Here is a 20,164-nt window from a genome sequence, read left to right on the forward strand (position 1 = left end):
ACATGTCTAATATGGGTAAAAATGCTCCTGAAAATGCACATAAGCACTCTAATTACTGAATGAACCACATACATCTGAGAAGTACACCTAAGAATTTACATAGAAAAGTCTAATATTAATTGGATAAACTAAAAAATAAAATGTATGTAAACCTTTAATAGATTCAAATTTAACCAGTTTTTCTTAAGCATACAAACATCAACTGAAAAATAAGTTATTTCTTGGAAAATTATTACACCAGCAATTTGATACCTGTTATTGGTTGAATTGTGTGTCCTCAAAATTCATATGTTGAAGTCCTAACCCTTAGAACCTCAAAATGTGACTGTATTTGGATAGGATCTCTAAAAAGGCAATTAAGGTAAAATGAGTAGGCCTTATTCCAATATGGCTGGTGTCCTTATAAGAAGAGGAGATTAGTACACAGACCACACAGACTGAGAGACAACCACGTGAGGACACAGCAAGATGGCCATCCACAAGCCAAGGAGAAAGGCCTCAGAATAAACCAAACCTGCTGACACCTTGATCTTGCACTTCTGGAGTCCGAAACTATGAGAAAATTAATTTCTATTATTTAAGCCACCCAGTCTGTGGTATTTTGTTATGGCAGCCCTAGCAAACTAACATAACATCAAAACAGATATTTGTAGTAGCAGAGAGTATTATGTACTTAAAGGTACCTGGTCTTGTTGGATTGTTCCATATTAAAATATGAAACAAGATTAAAATAAAAATGTATCCTTTTTGTCCCTATGCAGCCTGGTCAGTGCTCTGGGATTCCTGGCTAGAAATGGACAATGTCACTTCAAACTTACATCAAGCGTGGTCTCAATTGCTTTAGGCATTCTCAGTCTCACCTTTGTGACTCACACATTCCTCCAAAGAGAGAGATTTATGTGTGGGTAAAAGCTTACACCATGGGAAACCATAATGCAAGTAACTTGCAGATATTCATATGGGTTTATTATTATCAAAATTAGGTTACACCATTGGTAGTAAGTAAAATTTAAAAAGTAAAATATAAATCAACTTAAAACTATTAACAATTAAAACAATTTTAGAAGTCAGATTAGACATTACTGGATCTAACATTGTTTTATTTTGGTGAAAAATAAAGTTATGTTAGGATCATGAAGACTTGATTATAAGAAGAATCACAGAATTATGAATTAAAGTATCTGAAGTAGGTAAGATTGAAGACTATCTCAATGGTTTAATCCTCTGTACAGAAACCTAAACACTGAAGTGTTCTATTTATACATTTTATTCCATTTTTTCAGAGACAGGAACACATTTTAAGAGAAGAAACATGTGCCGAAGCCCACGCCACTATTTTTCTCACACTCCTATCATTTCTATTATGTAAGGTATTTAAACTTATAACATGTAGTGGTTGAGGCAAGTTCTGCACGTGAACACTGTCTGAAGAAGATGGTATTCAACACGCATCTAAATTAATGCCAGTGTGTACATGCATCATTAATAAAGCAAATATTTTCAAGCAATGATATATTCATTTACTTTAAACTTTATCCTATCAGTAAACATTCATTTAACGATATTATAATTGGAGAGTGCACATATCATATTTGAATTGGAAAAAGAAAAACAATCTATTTGATAATTCAATATTCTAATACCCTCTTAACAGTCACGGTTATTCCATTCCTAACATACTCCGTGCATTTCCTACCAGAAATTTCTTTCTAGTGCCTCTCATTGTAGTGACAGTCCCATTTACACTGTCCTTTTAGCCTCCAGTTAGCAACCCCCACTGAAGAAAATAAATATGTGAGGGATAAATTAGATTGTTTTAAGCAGTATGAAAATTAACTTTCCAAAGAAAACTCACAAACCTGTTTCTCACAAGATAATTCTATGTAAACTAGAAGTCAGCCGTGCTTTGTTGACAGTTTCACCTGGACTTAGATACAATTCTTTATAAGCACATGGAACACTGCTTTTTACTCTCACTCTCAGGTTTAAGATGCTGAAATCTATTAAACCAACCCACCTTTGCTCTGTACTTCTCCCTCCCCTCACTTCATTCCACCTTCTCCATCTCCAACCAACAACAACCAAATAGAAATAGTAGCAAATGTGTAGAGGGAAATATTCTATTTACGTCGATATGTTACATGTTTGAAAGGAATTCTGTTCAGTGGAGGGAGGAAAGAGTAGTTGAGTAATGGAATAGAATGACAATGTCCAGTGTCCATCATCTCCTAAGTTAGGATATCATGGTGTGTTGTCATTTTTTTCAGAGGCTAGTATTAGGAGTTACTAGATAAGAATCTACTAGGCTGAAATAAAATTGAAAGATGAGGTTGAATATAGTATTAATTTTTGGATTATTTATACCATAATGTACCTTTAATACAGGATTAAATTAGTATTGCTATAAACATGTCTTTAAGGATTCAGTAACTTAATATGTTTTCATCTTTAATAAAATGTATATTCACCTTTAGTTTACACTGCAATTGCTTCATTTCCAAATCCATGCTCCTTGAAGGACCAAATGATGTAACTTGTATCCGTGGAACTGTTACCCGGGAAATTTCTTCTCCCAAACTTGTAATTTCAGATGAGGACTCCAATTTCTTTAGTAAATCTTCTTTTTCTTTCCGAAGCTCAGTCAAATCCAAATTTAGCTTCTTTTTTTTTTTTTTAAGAAAATAAATATAAATGTATTATAAAAATAATTACATTTAATCTAACAATTTTCAGCATAAAATTCTACAGGTACAAAAATGCAAAAGAAAACAAGTGAAATTAATTATAAAAATAATTATTATAAAAACTTTATAAAAATTATACCCTATATTAGTTTTTTCTTAAGGTTGTAGGGCTTATAAAGGTTAAAATAAAATGGACCAGCTGTACTCAATAGCTTTTGGTTGGCTGGCCTTTCCTCATGATGTGCTGTTTCTTTGCCTTCACATGTATGTGGGTGAGCCAGAGATTCACATATTTGATAACCTTGACTTCAGGGCTGATGTACTTAACTGGTAAAAGCCAAGCTGGAGCAGGATGGGGTAACAGATGTTAGCTGTTTATTCCACTGGGTAGGTCTTACCACCCTATGTAGCAGCCAAAATGCTTCTCATTTAGCAACATAAATGTTAAGTCCAATTAGCAGAAGAGGCTTATTAGAGATTTAGTTCAAATAAATAGCATGCAAACACATTTGCTCAGTCTTATGCACTTGATTGATAGTTGACAAGTCCTCTTTGTAATGTTGAGGTAGATTGCACTAAACTCCTTACATTTGAATTTTTAATAACATAAACATTTTACTAAATGACATGCCGGTAATTTTTTTATGAAACAGTGTAAAAAAAAAAAAACTGTCTTAATGTTAGCCCTTCTAACACCGATCTGTAGTCAGCAAAATGCCACCAAGCTGTAATGGCATAACAGCTCAGAGGATAACTGCACTACTATTTTATTATTCCAAAGAAGCTTATAATATGGTAGTTTAACATAAGGAACAATTAGACAAAATGGTACTGAACTCTCTCAAAGGGGGGGAAAAAATCTGTCTTTGTTAAGAATTCTAATTAGAAACAGCAAAAGATATAGATAACATGTACCGTAATATAAACATGGGGCATAATAAGTTAAGTATTAACACTGCATTTCAACACAACTTCTAGAAAGTATACAAATAAATCTATAATTGCATATGTATTTGTATATGCATTTGTACACTTTTAAATATGAATAATTCATATTGGATTCAAAACTAGGGCTTGGTATATTTTATGTTAAACTATGTTTTAGTGAAATAAAAAGTATGTTTTGGTGAAAAGACTATTTCATTGGCTACATTTTAATTTATGATCTAAAAGCACGGCTCTACAGAATCTCAGGAATATTCATTCATGAATTTTCCCAGGGGTTCCTAATAATTAATATCTAAAAGCAAATTCATAATTTCCTTAAAACTGAAAATCCTCCAGGTTATCATCCAAGCTTAAATCCATCTCTCTCCCTGTTTATTGCTTCTCTATGTCCAATCAATTGTCAAGTTCCATAAATTATGTAATGTTTTTCACTTTCATTCCCTTCTGCCACTTTCTTAATGAAGACTCTCATTATCCCACTGAGAACACTGTAATAACCTCCCTTCCCGCAACCTTTCCCTACTTTCAAGCCATCTTTTATACAACTTCCTAAAACAATACTGCCCTGTTATTCCCTTCAAGTTTCCTCACCCATATAGAATAAAGCTCAGATGTTGCTGGTTATATTAAGGCAAGAATTTGCCTTCAATTTGTGTTTCAGTCAGACATCACCTGAAGTCAAGCTTGCCTGCCATTCCCCAAACCCATCTGCAATTTCTACGTCAATGACTCTATAGATGGTATTTCTTTCTGCTGAATTCTCTCTCATGCTTAAAGAGAAGTTATTATTTCCACCTTTATAAAAAATACTATGTTCTTTACACTTTTTCTTCAACAAAATAGCTTCTCCATTCTCTTAGCTCCCATAGCAGTGTGCCTGTTCTTCAACCTTGAACCCTAGTAAATCCTTGCGAGAGGACTGTGCCTTTACCTATGTATTCCCCATAGTATCTGCGAACAATGTCTTCAGTATAGTAAGAACCAAAACAGAGGTTTCAGAAATTCAAGTGTCTCTATTCATAGAACAGATGGTGCTAAAAAGACACATATTGATTTCAGCTGGTATTTATAATCTTTCTATTGGTTTATCACTATATAAATTAAAACAAAATTTTATTAGCAATGTAACATTATTAGTTTTTAGTTAGGTCGTATGCCCTGGAGCATTTATCAATCCTGAAAGGTAATGCTCTGCATCTAAATCATAAGACTTTTTGAGATTTTAATTTGGTACCACATAACTCACGGTTACAATTCTAGGTGGGTCTCGGGCAACTTTGATGAGGCTCATTTTTTCCCTTGAACAGCCCTGGTGGCTTCCCTCATATGACATTTGATTTCTGTCTATTTCTTTCACAGGGTTATATCTGGATGCTATAAATATATCCTTCGTTGAGGAAAGACCAAGCCAATAAATATACTTCCTTAAAAGAAATGTATGTAGACTTTAACTTCAATTTAACACTATAAAATTTATTCAATAAAAAAATACTGAAATTACGGAGACAGCGAATCAAATGACTCATAATATATTAAAATATAAATCATATTTTGATTAAACAATACTTAAAATCTTCAATCTTTAAAACGTATTTCTAATACTAGTTACACATTGCTCAACATGCTACAGAGCACCTGTCAAAATAGAGGACACAGGCCATCAATTTAGAATCCTTTGACTACCCCTAAGAATTTTGGACAAATACTTATGGCTCTATTCCTGACTTCTCTCAGTTTAAGCATTCTATTTCTTATGTGAAAAATGCTATAGAGGGGACAAGAAAAATAAATAACTTCCTTTGTTTACACTTGGCTTGGCATGGGAGACTACTTCTGTGCCGATCTTGTTAGAAAAGCATTGTGCTATAAAATCTACCAATAAATTCAGTTTACTTGTAAAATTGTCATTTTTTAAAATCAGAAGCATGATTCCTATTTCTATATTATTACAGTTCCATCCATAATCAAAGATTTAAAAATAAATATTTAAGTCATGCTATATTAAAATCATAAATGATAATAAAATACATGGAAGAGTCCTGATTTCTGGATTCTAGTTTGGGGTCTGTGCTCACTAGCTGAGTAATGCTGAGCCAACATTGCGCTTTCTTTCCTCACTTACAAACAGAAATGCTGCTGCTTTACTTAACAAAGGTGATTTTGCGGGCAGAATTTTCTTAAAAATCTATGGCAGCACTTGGTGCCTTTGAAATGTACAGCATTATTGCTAGCATTCTTATCTTGTGGTAAATGCTACCAGATAGTCTGAGAGGTATCTTAAAGTCTGAGGAACTGGATTAATAAAAAGCCCTGTATATCTACCTCTATCTCATCTCTATAGATACAAATATAGATGAAAGTCCTATAATTTCTCTCATGACTGAAACCTTACTTTGTGTTAAGTGAGAATCATTTGTTTGATTTTTATTTAGGATCCCTACTAGGCCACAAGCCTGTTGAAGGCAGATGTAGAACTGACTCTTTATATCTCAGCAGTGCAATCCATCCAGACTCTTTTAAAAGCATATTTCAATGTAAAAGTTGACTTCAATGAGAATAAGTACTGAGATCTGTATTGATTTGTGTAGTCAATTATTCTAACCAAAGATTATAAAATAGAACTTAACATTATAAAAGTTTAAAACTAGACACGAGTTATTAATTATTTATTTAAAAATAACATTGAAGAAGCATACGTCTCTGAAAAGGAAAGAACCCTCTACGGAACTGCATGAAGAAACAAGATATATTGGAGAAGTCATTCTACAGGAATGAGCACAGTGGGAGGAAGAATTCTTGGATTACCCCCACTGACCTATGTCCTTGTATAATAACTTCCCCTTGTATTTGGATGGGACCCAAGAATCTGATGGGATATCACTCCCATAATTACATTATTACAATTACGTTATAAGCAAAAAGAATTTCTGTAGATGCCAATAATGGCCCCTCGTTACATGACTTTGATTTAATCAAAAGCACGATTTTCTGGTCCTGACCTAATCAGGTGAGCCCTTTAAAAGAAGGCCAGGGGCTCTCTCTCTGAGTTCAGAGAGATTCTCCTGCAAGTCTTGAAAAAAGTAACTTGCCATGTTGGGAAAGGACTATGGAGGGGGCTATAAGTCAAGGATCTAAGGAAGGCCTCAGGAGCTGAGAAGGGTCCTTGACCAGCAGCGAGCAAGAAAATGGGGACCTCAGTCCTACCAAGGAACTGAATCTTGCCAACAAACACATGAGCTGGGAAGAAAAGACTGAGCTCCAGAAAGGAAGGCAGTCTGGCTGACACAGTGATTGCATCCTTGTGATACTCTGAGCAGAGGACTCCACTAAGCTGTGCCAGCCTCCTGACCCACAGAAACTGTGAGGTAATGAATGTGTGTAGGTTGTTTCTAGGTTGATAAATGTGTGGTAATTTGTTATGTAGCAAGGAAAACTAATATAAGTCCCAATTTAAAAAAATCAACCCCTTTCTTAAAGCTATACCTTGTTCTCTTTTTGCCACCCTGCCCCACCTTGAGCAAGCCTTCTAAACCCCAATGTATAGTTTATATAATATTCTGACTCTGGTTTAATTTTCTATTCCTTATCCATAATTGTGTGTTAATTTTATTTCTTCAATTGCTTTTTAAAAAATTGTTCCACTTTCTATGTTAGAAATAGAAATTGCCTCTACCAAATCTGCATTTTGTAGTTTAATTGCCAAGCAAAAATCCTCTAGCCAGAAACTTCCTTTTGCTGCTCTCAGTAGTAACTGTGGAATCCCATAAACAGGGTAAATAAGCCTCCCTGAAATACTCTCCCTTGTTCTCTTACATGGGAGTTCATTCGTGAACTTCTTTTATTCTGGGCCCCAACTTAACATTTTCTGGAAGATCGTGATAAAGAATAAATATCTAGATTCAGAAACTGACTCAATATCATTCATTCTTTTTAATGCATACCATGTAGTAGGAACTGTACTAACTCTGCGTTTTCAATGATAAATAAAAAAGTTATAATCCTTGCCTTTTGGTAGCTACCAGTCTATAACCTAGAAATATATAATAAACTGCAGTAAGTGCTCTGAAGAAATAAAACGGAGGTAAAGGAACCGCTGCTGCCTTCAAATCCTATCTGGTAAATCTGGCTACAGCCAGCAGTTTCCTTCCATGTATTCTTCCTGATTTGTTTTGTCAAAGGTTTCCTAGAAGCTAGGTAGAACATAAAAGGCCACCGCTGGATCTACAGCCACCCTGCTTTCCAATTGTTGTTCTAGAGAAAGTATCACACAACACTGGTGAGTAAACCGAGGGCAGTCCTAGGGAGATGGAGAATCGCTTCTCCAGCAGGGAGCCTCAGTAAACATGTCAGTGTTCAAGAATAAATTATCAGAAAAAATAAAACAGGACCCATGGAAATTATTTTACAGCCTGAGTGAAAGGAAGTAAAAGGCTTCTGTGAAAAGAAATGAAGGCCTTAGAAAAAAATTAAATCTAGAAGAATAATTTCCCTAATCACCCCCAAAGAATATATTTTTAGATACTTTCTGATCTTGATGTCTCCAAAGTATAAAATATTCAACATCTGCCTATTCTACGGAGATGATGCTGGTTCTGGCACATGTAATCAAAATGCTTTTGAGCATTCAACTAGTATAGGAGCAGTGCTCCAAGGGGAAAGGAAGATGTGGTATAGCGCCCCCCCACCATTAAAAGACTGATTCCCGCCTAACATTTTTTTCTGAACAGTAACGACAATATAGTATTGAAGATACTCTTCAGTTTTCTTCATATGTTTTCACCACTGGATTAGAAATTTAAAGTAATGGACCACTTAAAACACTTGGAAAACATTTTTATTTGGGGCAGTGGGATCTGAAAAAGTAGACACCTGGAAATTCTAGAAAATCCAGCTAATTGTAAGGTTGAATGTCAGGGTCACAGGCGTAAGGTTTCTGGGAAGTCTATGGAGGAAATAGTTAGTGGCAGAAGGATGCTTTCCAGTCCATGCAGGGGCAAAGGTTAGATGTCAAATGTTGGAAAAGGTCAATCAGTAACCAGAGTAAGAAGAGAGGGTCAGTTCCCATCTATAACAATAGTGGAGTCTGTTATTTTTCTTTCGCTTTTTGAAACCCAAAGGCTTTGACAGGCAAAGTACGGAAAAGCAATTATTAAGTGGGAATAGTCTGTTTCCAATTACTTCCCCCAAATCTTTAATATTGAATTCTGCATAGGACTGAGAATATTGGATGAGGTTATTTCATGTTGAATACATAAATAAGTTCATTTATACCTCACAATCAGATTATTCTGGTTCACACTTATGTAAAGGCAACGATTTTTAAATCTCATAGTTGTGATTTAAAAAAATGATAACGTCATAATTTTGTTACCAGAATTAAAGCAAAAAAGACTAGAGAGAAAATTCTAGTTGAACAAATCTATGTAAATTCTACAGGCAAGAACCTCCTAAAAGTCACCATGATCTTAATGATATTTTTCCCTCCTGTGAATAGAATCAATATTCTTTCATTGTGAATATTATTCTTTTACAAGGAATAAAACTAAAAGAAATAAAATTCTTTATGTTGTACATGTATAAAACTAAAAGCACATTTAATTAAAATATCATACGAGTTACAAAGAAAATTACATGGGTTTCTAGGTCACTAGCAGAATATTTTCCATACAAGTACTTATCTACAAAGATAAATGGTTCAGATTAATAACTCTTTCAAGTTAGTAACACGTGTTTTAAATCTAAAGCATGAGTTTTCCTTTGTTATGATACGTGAGATCTTCAAGAGAAAGAATTAAAAATTAAAAACCACCGACCAAAAAATGAACAAAGATCTTAGGCAGAGATAAAATTATTTATGTAACAAAATACCTTATGAAAAATACACTGAGTTACTACATCACTCATTTATAAGCCATTTTCTGACAAATGCAGTTATTAAAAGCCTACAGTATGTTTCACAAAATGTCAAGCAAATGAAGGTAAGATAGAGGACTTTTCACCGATGCTTTTGCTAGTAGTTAGACTTCAGTAGCCTTTAGAGACCAGTAAGTACCCTTTGGCTAATTGGCCAATGGTAGATTAATCCTCTTTTTATTCTAGAAGCACTATTTTAACACCCTTTACACTCTGTCAGTATAGTGTCTGAATGACAAAATAATATTGTGCATGAATAATAAGCAGAAAAGTTAAATTAACATTTCATGTTTCACATGCCATACCTATGTGTCAGAAGAACTTTCTTTTTAAGTCACTGACATTCAACTTTTTTAAACAATCTCATGTTGACATCTTATTGAGGTAAATCTGCCTAATTACCGCTAATTGCCTATCAAGAAAAAAACTCTATTCATGAAGTGCAGTTGTCTAGTACAAATGAACCCAGCTCCAGGGTGCATATTAAAGACAAAGCATGACACTTAAGGTACTACTTTGTTATAAGGTCATACTAAATATGGTTTGCAATTAACAAACTGGTTTTTTTTATGGTACTGAAAATGCCAATCTGTCTTGATGCGTTCAAATTAGATTCTGTCAAAGAAATATGGATATGAGATACGCTACTCTCAGTAACATTTACAAGGAGCAAAATTCATGCAATGCCCTTACACTTTTTAAATGTAAGTTCTAGGTAATGCCCAATTAAATAATTATTTTGTAAATATTTTTGAATATGTTTCTCAAAATGAAAATCAACACTATTATTTCAAATATCAAATTGTGTAAAACAATTTACTAACACTTTAAATTGTCAAAACAGCCCCAGATACTGAAAATATCTTAATTTGTTTTAATATCTTTTAATTTGTTTTAATGGTTTTAACATTACAGGCTTTTATAGTAAATATTAATCTATGTGATATTAGCAATATAGCATGTTTCAAAATAATCTGAATAATTAAACTAATGAATATTTAACTTAACTGGACTAAATCAAACCACATCACTTAAACTTCTGTCCTCACAACTATGGAAAAAGAATTAGTAAAAATGCATTACATATGAATTTTGGAAAATTAACTAATACAACTGACTTTCAAGTATTCATGGAAGAACAATATTTGATATATTCATAGCAAGAAGAGTTCAAATGCAGGTTCATTGTTATTTCAAATCGTCTATTCTATTTATGAAAATAAAAATTCCCTTGAAACTTACATACGAAATACTAAATACAGAGACAGATATTCAGAATCAAAAGTACATCCAGAATAATTCATCATCATCACTACCATATGAATTTCTCAATGTTCATATGATAATATTATCCGTTCAGTTTCAGCCCTCTTAGACATTTGATCTACATAAGTCATTCTTACTAATGATCATAAAAAGTTACAACACATTCCCATTCTGATTCTCTTCCCCAACAGGAATGAGAGAGGATGGCAGTGTCATCTGATATCCCAAAGCAGAAACTGAGCAATGTCTTCCTAAAACCTCTCTTTTTCACTCTCCTTCAGCTAATCAATATAGAAATATCTAGTCCTCACATGTATCGTGTACAGATATCCTCTTTAATTGTATTCTTCCTCTGTCTTTTTTGTCAATTTTCCCCCCCAATCACTTAAGCTTTATGGGGACAGGAGGAAAAGCATACACCCTAATTAAACTACTCAAACAATGGAAAATAAACAAACAAACAAACAAACAGACAGACAGACATTCCAAAATCATCAAAAATAATAGTTGGTGTTTCAGGGTGATATCAATACTACATCTGTATCTAAGTAAAGAACAGCCATAACATGTCAAGTGAAGCCATAGATAGGGATTGAGTTATCAGGAACAAAGGCTACCTAACTCTAGGATCTGCAGAAGTCTCATGAAGACTACCTCATTCTCCTCTAATTAAACTTGATGTTTCTAAGCAACAGATTTCAAAACTTTTATCTGATTGTTTTTCCATCCTAGTGGGATGATATTACTTCTTATTGTACTATATTTTATTGCACAAAAAGGTCTTTGTACTGGTCTCAGAAATTATCTCACATATAATATTGTTACTAAATGGAAGTGAGAGTCCAGATAATTAAAAATTGCTCGTAATACTTAATTCTTATGTATACTTCAAAAGAAAGGTATTAATTTTCCTTAAAATAATTTTTGCAGTCTAAAAATTTATAATAGACTATGATATATTCTGTACCTCATATTTTTATAAGATAAAGCATTTTCAACTAATAAGCCTCTAAAAAGCATGTATATGAACATTAAATTTATTTAAATTATATTGGAATCGATTTATAGGAATAATACATTATCATGTTAATATAAAATATTACCAAATTTTGGGTTATAAATCCAAAGGCTAAAGGTAATCATTTCTAGCTCCAACTTTAAATATTCAAAATAATAAAATGACATATATTTTTAAGTATGTACTAAATATAAGTAGCATCTTAATACTTAGAAATGGAAACATTGTACTGATAAGGTCAATTGTTAATTCTACGTCTTTCCTCAGGTGTACTACATGTAAGGTCTGTAAACAAATTACTTGAATAAAAGCCAGTTGGGGAATTTTTAAACATCATACAACTCATTACAAATTTAACAGCAGCAATACTAAATCTTCATGTGATGTTTATTAAATTTGTTATTATACACTACTAAAATCCTCAAGGGAAACAACTTAATAATGTTTGTTTCTATTCCCTGTGCAAGTTTCATAAGGTTCAAGAGAGTAAAGAACTAGACCTCTCTTTAAAAACGGTTTTTGCGATCTTTGGATCTGGTAAAATAAAAGGTTACTGATGCCACTTAAAATGGAATTCTTGTCATTAAAAATTAATATATGTGAAAATTACTTTAAAAATTACCTTTCATGGCATAGAGAGTAGAAATTTCTTTTAAAGGAATAAATGAGAGATTTACAAAGCTTGGACTTAGGCTATATTCTTCAAGATATTTCTCGTAGGTTTTTTGGAAAAGCTCTTTCTTTTCCCCCCAGCATAAAAATTTCACACAGGAACTTCTTCCATCATCCTTCACTTCATTTTTTATTTAGAATTATCTTCTGTTTATCATTATTCTTTCAAGTAGAAAGGCTTGACCTAACAGAGTAGTCATTCAGTAGTAAATTATCTTAGTCAGTTATGTTATGCAAAGTACTATGATTCATATCGATCTTTAGAAAGAGGGTAGTCTGGAATTCGTTTTATTGTTATTAAAGGAGCGGGTTTCTCTGCTTGTCTCCTAGATCAGTGATTCTCAAAGAGTACATACTACCTAGATACGTATTTTGGAAATTAATGGGGACACTTTTGAGTGCCACAATGATTTACACTGAAATGGGTGAGAGCCAGGGACACTAGAAGTACCGCAAAGATGCACTGCAACGTGTAGATCAGTCCTACTCAACAGAAAGTGCCCTGTATCCTGCATGAATTTCACATGTCCTGCCTATTATTCACGTAGATGAAAAATATGCATATAATAGAATGAACCTAAATCCTAACCAAAAATTATATATAAACAAAGCATTTTCCCCTATAGTCCCAGAAATTTATAAACCATGTAAATCAAGAGAAGACTGAAAAATGAGAAAGAAAAATCCCTTTCTTCTCTGGGGTCAAGCTGTAAGGATGTTACTACATGGCCAGTATCTAGACCATGGAGAAAGGTAGTCTGAGAGGAAGAGATGTGAGATAAAGAGAAACATGAAAGATATTTGAGTGACTGGTTCCAATTATCACTATTTTCCCCAAATCTATTCTCTTCAATTCATTCTTTGACTTTATGAGCTTTTACTAAACATATATATTAGTTTGAATTCAGTTTCCGTTATTTGCTATCAAAAGAGTCCTGCTAATAAAGTCTTTTAAGAAAAGTCTAACAACCTTTCCTCAGTTGTCCTATTTTCAATTCTTCTATGGCCTCTGACACTGGGGACCAACTATTCTCTTTTCTTGTTAAAAACTTTCCCTCCCTGTTCCTGTATTATAGCATTCTCCTACTGTCTCCTTCAATGACTCCTCTCCTGCCCGTATATCAGATACTCCCCCAAACTACCCTTGCTGCAAAGAAGTGTTCCACCTCCAGCATTCCTTCTGTGGGGTAATGATGGCATCAATATGTTTCTTCATTTTCATGAAATATTTCAAATATGCAATAGATGTAGAAAGAAGAGTATAGTAAATGCCCATATAACAACTATTCAGCAAAGACAATGTTTTACCAATACAACTGAAGGCCATGTACCTTTCTCCTCTGACTCACCAGAAATAATCACTGCCCTGAATACCTTTGATGTTTATCATTCCCTTACATTTCTTTACACTCTTAATACATATATGTATTTCAAAAAAACATACAGTGATTTTAAGACATTCCGTTTTCACATTTTAACATCTCTAAATTCTACACTCAAATATCCTACTGCCCACTTGATAGCTTCACTTCAGTGACAAATTACCACTTGGTTACAATGGTAACTGTCATTTATTTTAGCCCTTAGGGATTTACTTTTTTTTTTCTTTTTGGCAAGTTCTGGTATTCATTTATAAGGATATTTGCTATATTTTATTCAGCTTTCTTGGTGTGCTTTCATATGTAGTTTCCCCCCACAATATATGTTATATTTTAAAATATATACTCTTATCATCATCTTTCTAATCGCTAATTATAATCCTGGCAGGTATCTTAAATACTTCACTTTTTTTAACCTTCCCATGTATGACTGGTGATCAAACTCCATAATATCACTGCAAAATATCTTGATTTTTTTCCTAAGTCTTTCTACTTCTATTAGCATTGTCTGGATACTTATCTATTGCCTTGATATTTAAACGTCTTATGTAGTTGCTTACATTTAATCTCTGTCCTCCCAAATTTGAGTCTCAGTCCTCACTGTACACCAGAACCACTCAGCTTTTAAACACTACCAAAGTGCAAGGACCACCCCCACATATTAATTTAATTGGCCTAGGATTAGGTCTGGGCACAGGTATTTTTCAATGCTACCCAAGTGAGGCAGCACATAGCTAGGTTGGAGAACCACAACTACACCAGATTGCTCACTATTCTCAACAAACTGCATTCACCTTGATGCCTGTTAAAGCTTCCCATCTTCTAATGGCTTTGTTCCACACAACTTTCAAAACCAAAAATTTTCAAAACCAAATTTTACATCTAAAGCCAAATGCCATCTTCAAAAGCATACTAAATAATGACAGCAATAAATGACTGTCTCTCTCCATCTAGTCTATGGTATATTACACATACACACACACACACACACACACACACACACACACCATTCTATATATATATCACAGTTTCCTTGTACTGTGATACTCATGTCCAACTCCCCTATTAATATCTTACATAGGACAAGGACCATGTTTAACTTGTCACTGGATGATCCTTTGTTGGAGTGCCTTACGTGTGTGAGGCGCATTAAGGTAATTGAATTGTGCCAAATATAAACACATATATCTATCCAAATGCAAACCAAACTCTAAAATATATGAATATTTAAATATAATCATCTCACAGTGAGAAAAATGTTATAATTTGTTACTTCCAGGCCTGTTGATATTTTCACGAGACATACTTACCTGAGAACAACACATTGATGCAAAGAATGAAAACACTACTAGGAATATAAGACTGCAATATATTGTAACACTGTTCATTAGAAACAGAAAATAAATTTCTGTTATTCAGATCACATTTTCTTAATATTTTCTGTGGTAAGATCACAAGTGAATCTGAAAACAGTCCATAGTATTCTAAGTGATAATAGTCCCTTACCAAGTCTAATATAAAACACAGACATTCTGTTAACAAATATCACTTGGTTCATCTAGTAGATAGGACGGAGGAATAAGACAGTCACGTCCAATTCCACATGGATTCTCAGCTCAGATCCTGGTTTTTGCACAGTTTACCTTGCGAACATGATCCGAGTGACATTTCACAAATTCCTGGATAAATGTTGCTACACTCTGCTAGGAGAGAGACAGGCGATGTCATGCACAGATCAATAATAGCACTGTGTTTCATCAGCCTCAAAAATCAAAAGTGCTTCATCTGGCAAAAGCCATGGCCCTAGAGAATCTGACATATATAAACCGAATACCCTACAAGGAATGTGTACTACACAAGCTATTGGGGTAAAATAAAAGAAAACTCTGGAGATTAGCAACGAAGTACAATAAGAGAGTAGTTTTCTACTTTGTTATTACTAGAGGTGTGAACACAGATCACAGAGATGGAAATGAGGCTATTTAAAATTCTACATTGCCTGACAGGAAAAAAAAAATGGGTCCAGTACAATTTAACACCTTCAATCTTTTGAAGAAGAGTTATGTAAACAAAGATAAACCAAAGACACATGCAAGTTTAGACGACAATAGCAATCATATAGATCAACATAGATGAAAATGTTTTAATGGAGACCCATATAATCCAGCCCGTTTAGAATTATAGGGTTTGCTAAAAAGACTCTTTAGATTTCGTAGCATGCTTAATGTATATATGCTAGAGTAACCTAAAAACCCAAGGCATTTGCTGAATGGGTTATGCTCTATTGTTTTGAATTCCAGATTCTGATACTTGGCAAAGGTCTTTTTTTTTGGGCAGGGGGGCTGATTAAACAAATTCAAGATAAACTGGTTAATGTAATTTGACAAGAGATGAGGCAAAATCGAAAACCCAAAACCTGACAATGAACCTGCTTTGTTTAAAATTGCTGTTGCCAAAAAAAGTTTCTGAGGACAGAATCTGCTGTTGCAGAATTTAGCGATGTCTGACTCAGAGGGTAGGGGAATCAAAAATGCATCACAATATCAGAGAAGATACTGATGTTTAATCACAAAATAAACAGCACTGTATATTTATGACATGTATGTATAAAGATTATATTTGAGTTCCTGAAGAACTTCCAGTGCAGAAGTAAAGGTAAAGGCAGATCAAAGGCTATTATTAGGCAGCAATGGTCTAGGGTGAAAGTCGGGTTCTCCAAGCCATATTTTGTAAAGCATCTCTTCTTTAACTTTTGGAAATATTTCACAAAATATTCTGTGAACACAAATCACTGGGGGTTTTATATATATAAAGAGAGAGAGATAGAAACAGCTTTGGGGGGGGGGCGGTGCATAAAAGGAGTATCCTCTTCCTTTAGAAAGCATTGAGGGTCCAGAAAATTAAATGTCTATAGTTACCAGAAAGGTAATATAAGTAAGTGATGTGAGCCCAGTAGTATTTCTGACAAATGGTATGCGCCATTCTCCTTGAAAGCACCACACGACTACATTACTAACTCATATCAAAACCATACCTTCCAACACTTTCAGGACATTATTAATCTATCAGTTGGTTTGTCAACTTTTTAATCATCAATGCCTTTAGTTCCTTAACGTGAATGAACATTAATTTGTGACCTATGTGTATATGCTCTTCCATTTTCTAACTCTCAAATTGATTCTCTAGTTTCTAATCACAAAAGCCTGTAGCATGAGGGTAAAAGGGATCAAATATATGGTGATGGAAGGAGAACTGACTCTGGGTGGTGAACACACAATGTGATATATAGATGATGTATTACAGAATTTACACCTGAAACCTATGTAACTTTACTAACGATTGTCATCCCAATAAACTTTGATGGAAAAAAAAGCTTGTAGGATACTTTCATACTTATATGTCAAATTACTACCTTAAACTTAATGGGTTACAACACAATTCTTCCTTTATTTTATGCTAAACGTAGAAAAACAAAAAGGTGCTGGGAAATGTTAGCAGACTTTGCATGACGTGCTGGATTTAGAGTGATATAAAGAAGAGAGGACGGTTCTTGAAGTAGAACACAATTTTTTAATATTGATAAAAAATATGCAGTATCACGTCAGTGTCATAGTAAAAACTAGTCAGTAAGTCAACTTTCCTCTTATTGAGAATGTACTATGCCCTCAATTAGGCAAGATTCAATTGTCAAAGACGTATAGAAAGTTGTCAAAGACGTATAATATATGGTTTTTGCCGTTGAAGAAGTAATTACCTACTAGATGCAACAGAATTAACAAATGTTAAACTTTAAAATTATTGAATGCAAAATTGTATTAAAAAATCAGCTTAGAAAAGTAGAAAGATCATGGAGTTAGGATCCAGAGATAGATGTAGATTATAATCCTGGAGCTCCAATTTAGCCTGATATTGGGCAATTCACTTCTTCAATTCTTTAAGCCTGAATTGTATTATATATAATATGCAGATAATATCATCCTTATAAGGTTGATATAGAGTCGATAGAAAAAATTAATAGAATGCCTAGAAAGTAGGTGTACTAGTCATTGAGTAAATGTTAGCTGACGTTGTTTTGTGAAATGTAGTAGAGCATAGTGCTTAAGAGCACAGGTTCTAGAATCACACTGCTTGGACTTGAACCCCCGTTCTTCCCCTTATGAGTTCTATGACCTTGGGCATGTTATTCTCTCTGCATCAGTGTATAAGATGCAGCTTATATATAAGAGGATCAGCTATAGTGTCTATCTCATTGACTCATTATTTGGGTTAATGAGTTAATACATATAAAAGCACTTAGAGAAGTATCTAGCATATAAGTACACGAAAATATTTGCTAATATTATTTCTATTATTATTAAGAACATATAAAATGAGATTTGAAAGAATGAATGCACCAGCATAGACTGAATTAACACCAGTTTTATGGAAGAAAGAACACTTTATCATGACATGAGGATTCCATGTGGGGAAACAGAGGACTGTAGCAATAGGTTAGTTGAGCAGATCATGTAAAAATCTTGAAAAATGTGCTGAGTAGTTTGGCCTTGAAAGGGTCATATATGGAAACCAATTGTAGGTTTCTACAGTACTGGATGAAATCCACATTCTAGCAACATTACTCTGGTACTAGTACTTGGGAAGAAATGAGGAAGAAACTAGAGAAACCATCTAGAATATTACAGTACTCAAAGAAAGTACGGAATATTGCAGTACTCAAAGAAAAGGTGATACGTACCTGGTAGCATTAGAAATGGAAGTTAAAGAGGAAAAAAACAATAGGATTAGTTTGTAGAGAAGAGTCAAAAAATAAAGAGGATGAGTCAAAGATGATTCAGAGGAAATACTTTAGAAGTAGATATGGTTTGGGAAATTTATTTTGTTCTGTTTTGTTTGGAACATGGTCAGCTTGTCATGATAGAAAACCAAAAGAAAATGTCTTATGTCTTCCATGGTGACCTCCTGTTAACAATGCTTGAGTCTATCACAGGGAACTTCTGTTGTAAGTAAAAAGCCTTATATATTAGCCTTGTTTCAAAAGACTTAAAAGCAGATAAATAAGGTTTTGCCACTATGACTCCTCTTTTGTATATTTTTATTGCCTAATTCCACATTTGGTTCATATGTTAAGTTTTAAGCAGATTTATTTTTAATTATTACTACCAAGTGGTAGTTTATTTTTTTCCTTAGAACTAGAATATAAAAATACAGAACCAAGTACCCAACATCTAAGGATATTTATAGAGCATTTCTCTATTTTCAAATAATCTATGATAATAAACCTTCACTGCCTCAAATCTTTCATAAAAAGGGCAAGAGTAAAAAAATAAATATATTTTTAAAAAGTAAATAACGAAGAAGAATACAACGATTACAGTTTTTAAGGCATGTAACCTACACACTTTTTTGATTCTAGAACACTGAAATAACTTTCCTTTCTTCCTGTAATTGTGTATTCTTAATAATGTATTATCTGAAAGTGCACAGCATAGTGAAGAGGGCACAATATTTAGAGTCAGAAAAACACAATTTCAACAATAGATCTATAAAGTACTAATGAAGTAAACATGGATAACTTAATTAATCTCTTTGGATTTCAATTTAATTATTTTTTAAATGAGAATAACTATATCACAAGTTCTTAATGAAGATTAAACAAGAAAAAACAAAATCATTCTGCAAACACTTACACTATTCAAACATAACCCACTGCACTCTTTACTCAGCACATTTTTAATATTTTGTTCAATGCTGGATATAGGTAATACAGTTAATACAGGTAACACAGTTAAAGATTTGGGAAAAACGATATACAAAAACCGAAAGACTGGTCATTTGGTAGACTATATAAGCTGAAAATCTTTCACAACACACAGAAATTATAGGAAAATGTAAATATTATTTTAAGTGTATTGCTGGAGGAAAAAAAGAAAGGGAAATACTCAAGTGCTAGAATAACAGGGTGACTGAGGAGCGAGCGGTGAGTGTGTGACTAGAGTTGTGGTAGCTCTCACGGAGTGGAAATTACCAACCAGTAGACTCAGGATTTGTGGGAGCAGGAGCTGAAACTTTGACTTTGGGCCCAAAGAGGCAGAAATGGTAGGTCCTTTAAGTGATGTAATGTCAGTTAAAGGGTAGACAAAAAAAAAAAAAAAGTGCCTGTTAGGACAGAAAGATAATAAGGAAGTTGTTGGTCTCTGATTAGGATTATGGTAGAGTAAAATATTATTCATTCTCTCTGCTAAAGATGTGTATGTCTGTAACTGTATCTACTTTGGGCTTCAAAT

The 20,164-nt window shown here is 33.6% G+C and overlaps 1 protein-coding gene across 1 annotated transcript in view; it reads right to left on the reverse strand.

Annotated features, from left to right (window-relative positions):
* CNTLN (centlein) overlaps positions 1-20,164 on the reverse strand; it is a 245,702-nt gene that overhangs the window by 42,269 nt on the left and 183,269 nt on the right. The window contains exon 19 of the mRNA XM_033124096.1: positions 2,469-2,660. Within this exon, the coding sequence (XP_032979987.1) occupies positions 2,469-2,660 (192 nt within the window). The remainder of the gene's footprint in view (positions 1-2,468; positions 2,661-20,164) is intronic.

This window comes from Rhinolophus ferrumequinum, chromosome 12 (assembly GCF_004115265.2).
Source record: "Rhinolophus ferrumequinum isolate MPI-CBG mRhiFer1 chromosome 12, mRhiFer1_v1.p, whole genome shotgun sequence".
Taxonomy (NCBI): Eukaryota; Metazoa; Chordata; class Mammalia; order Chiroptera; family Rhinolophidae; genus Rhinolophus; species Rhinolophus ferrumequinum.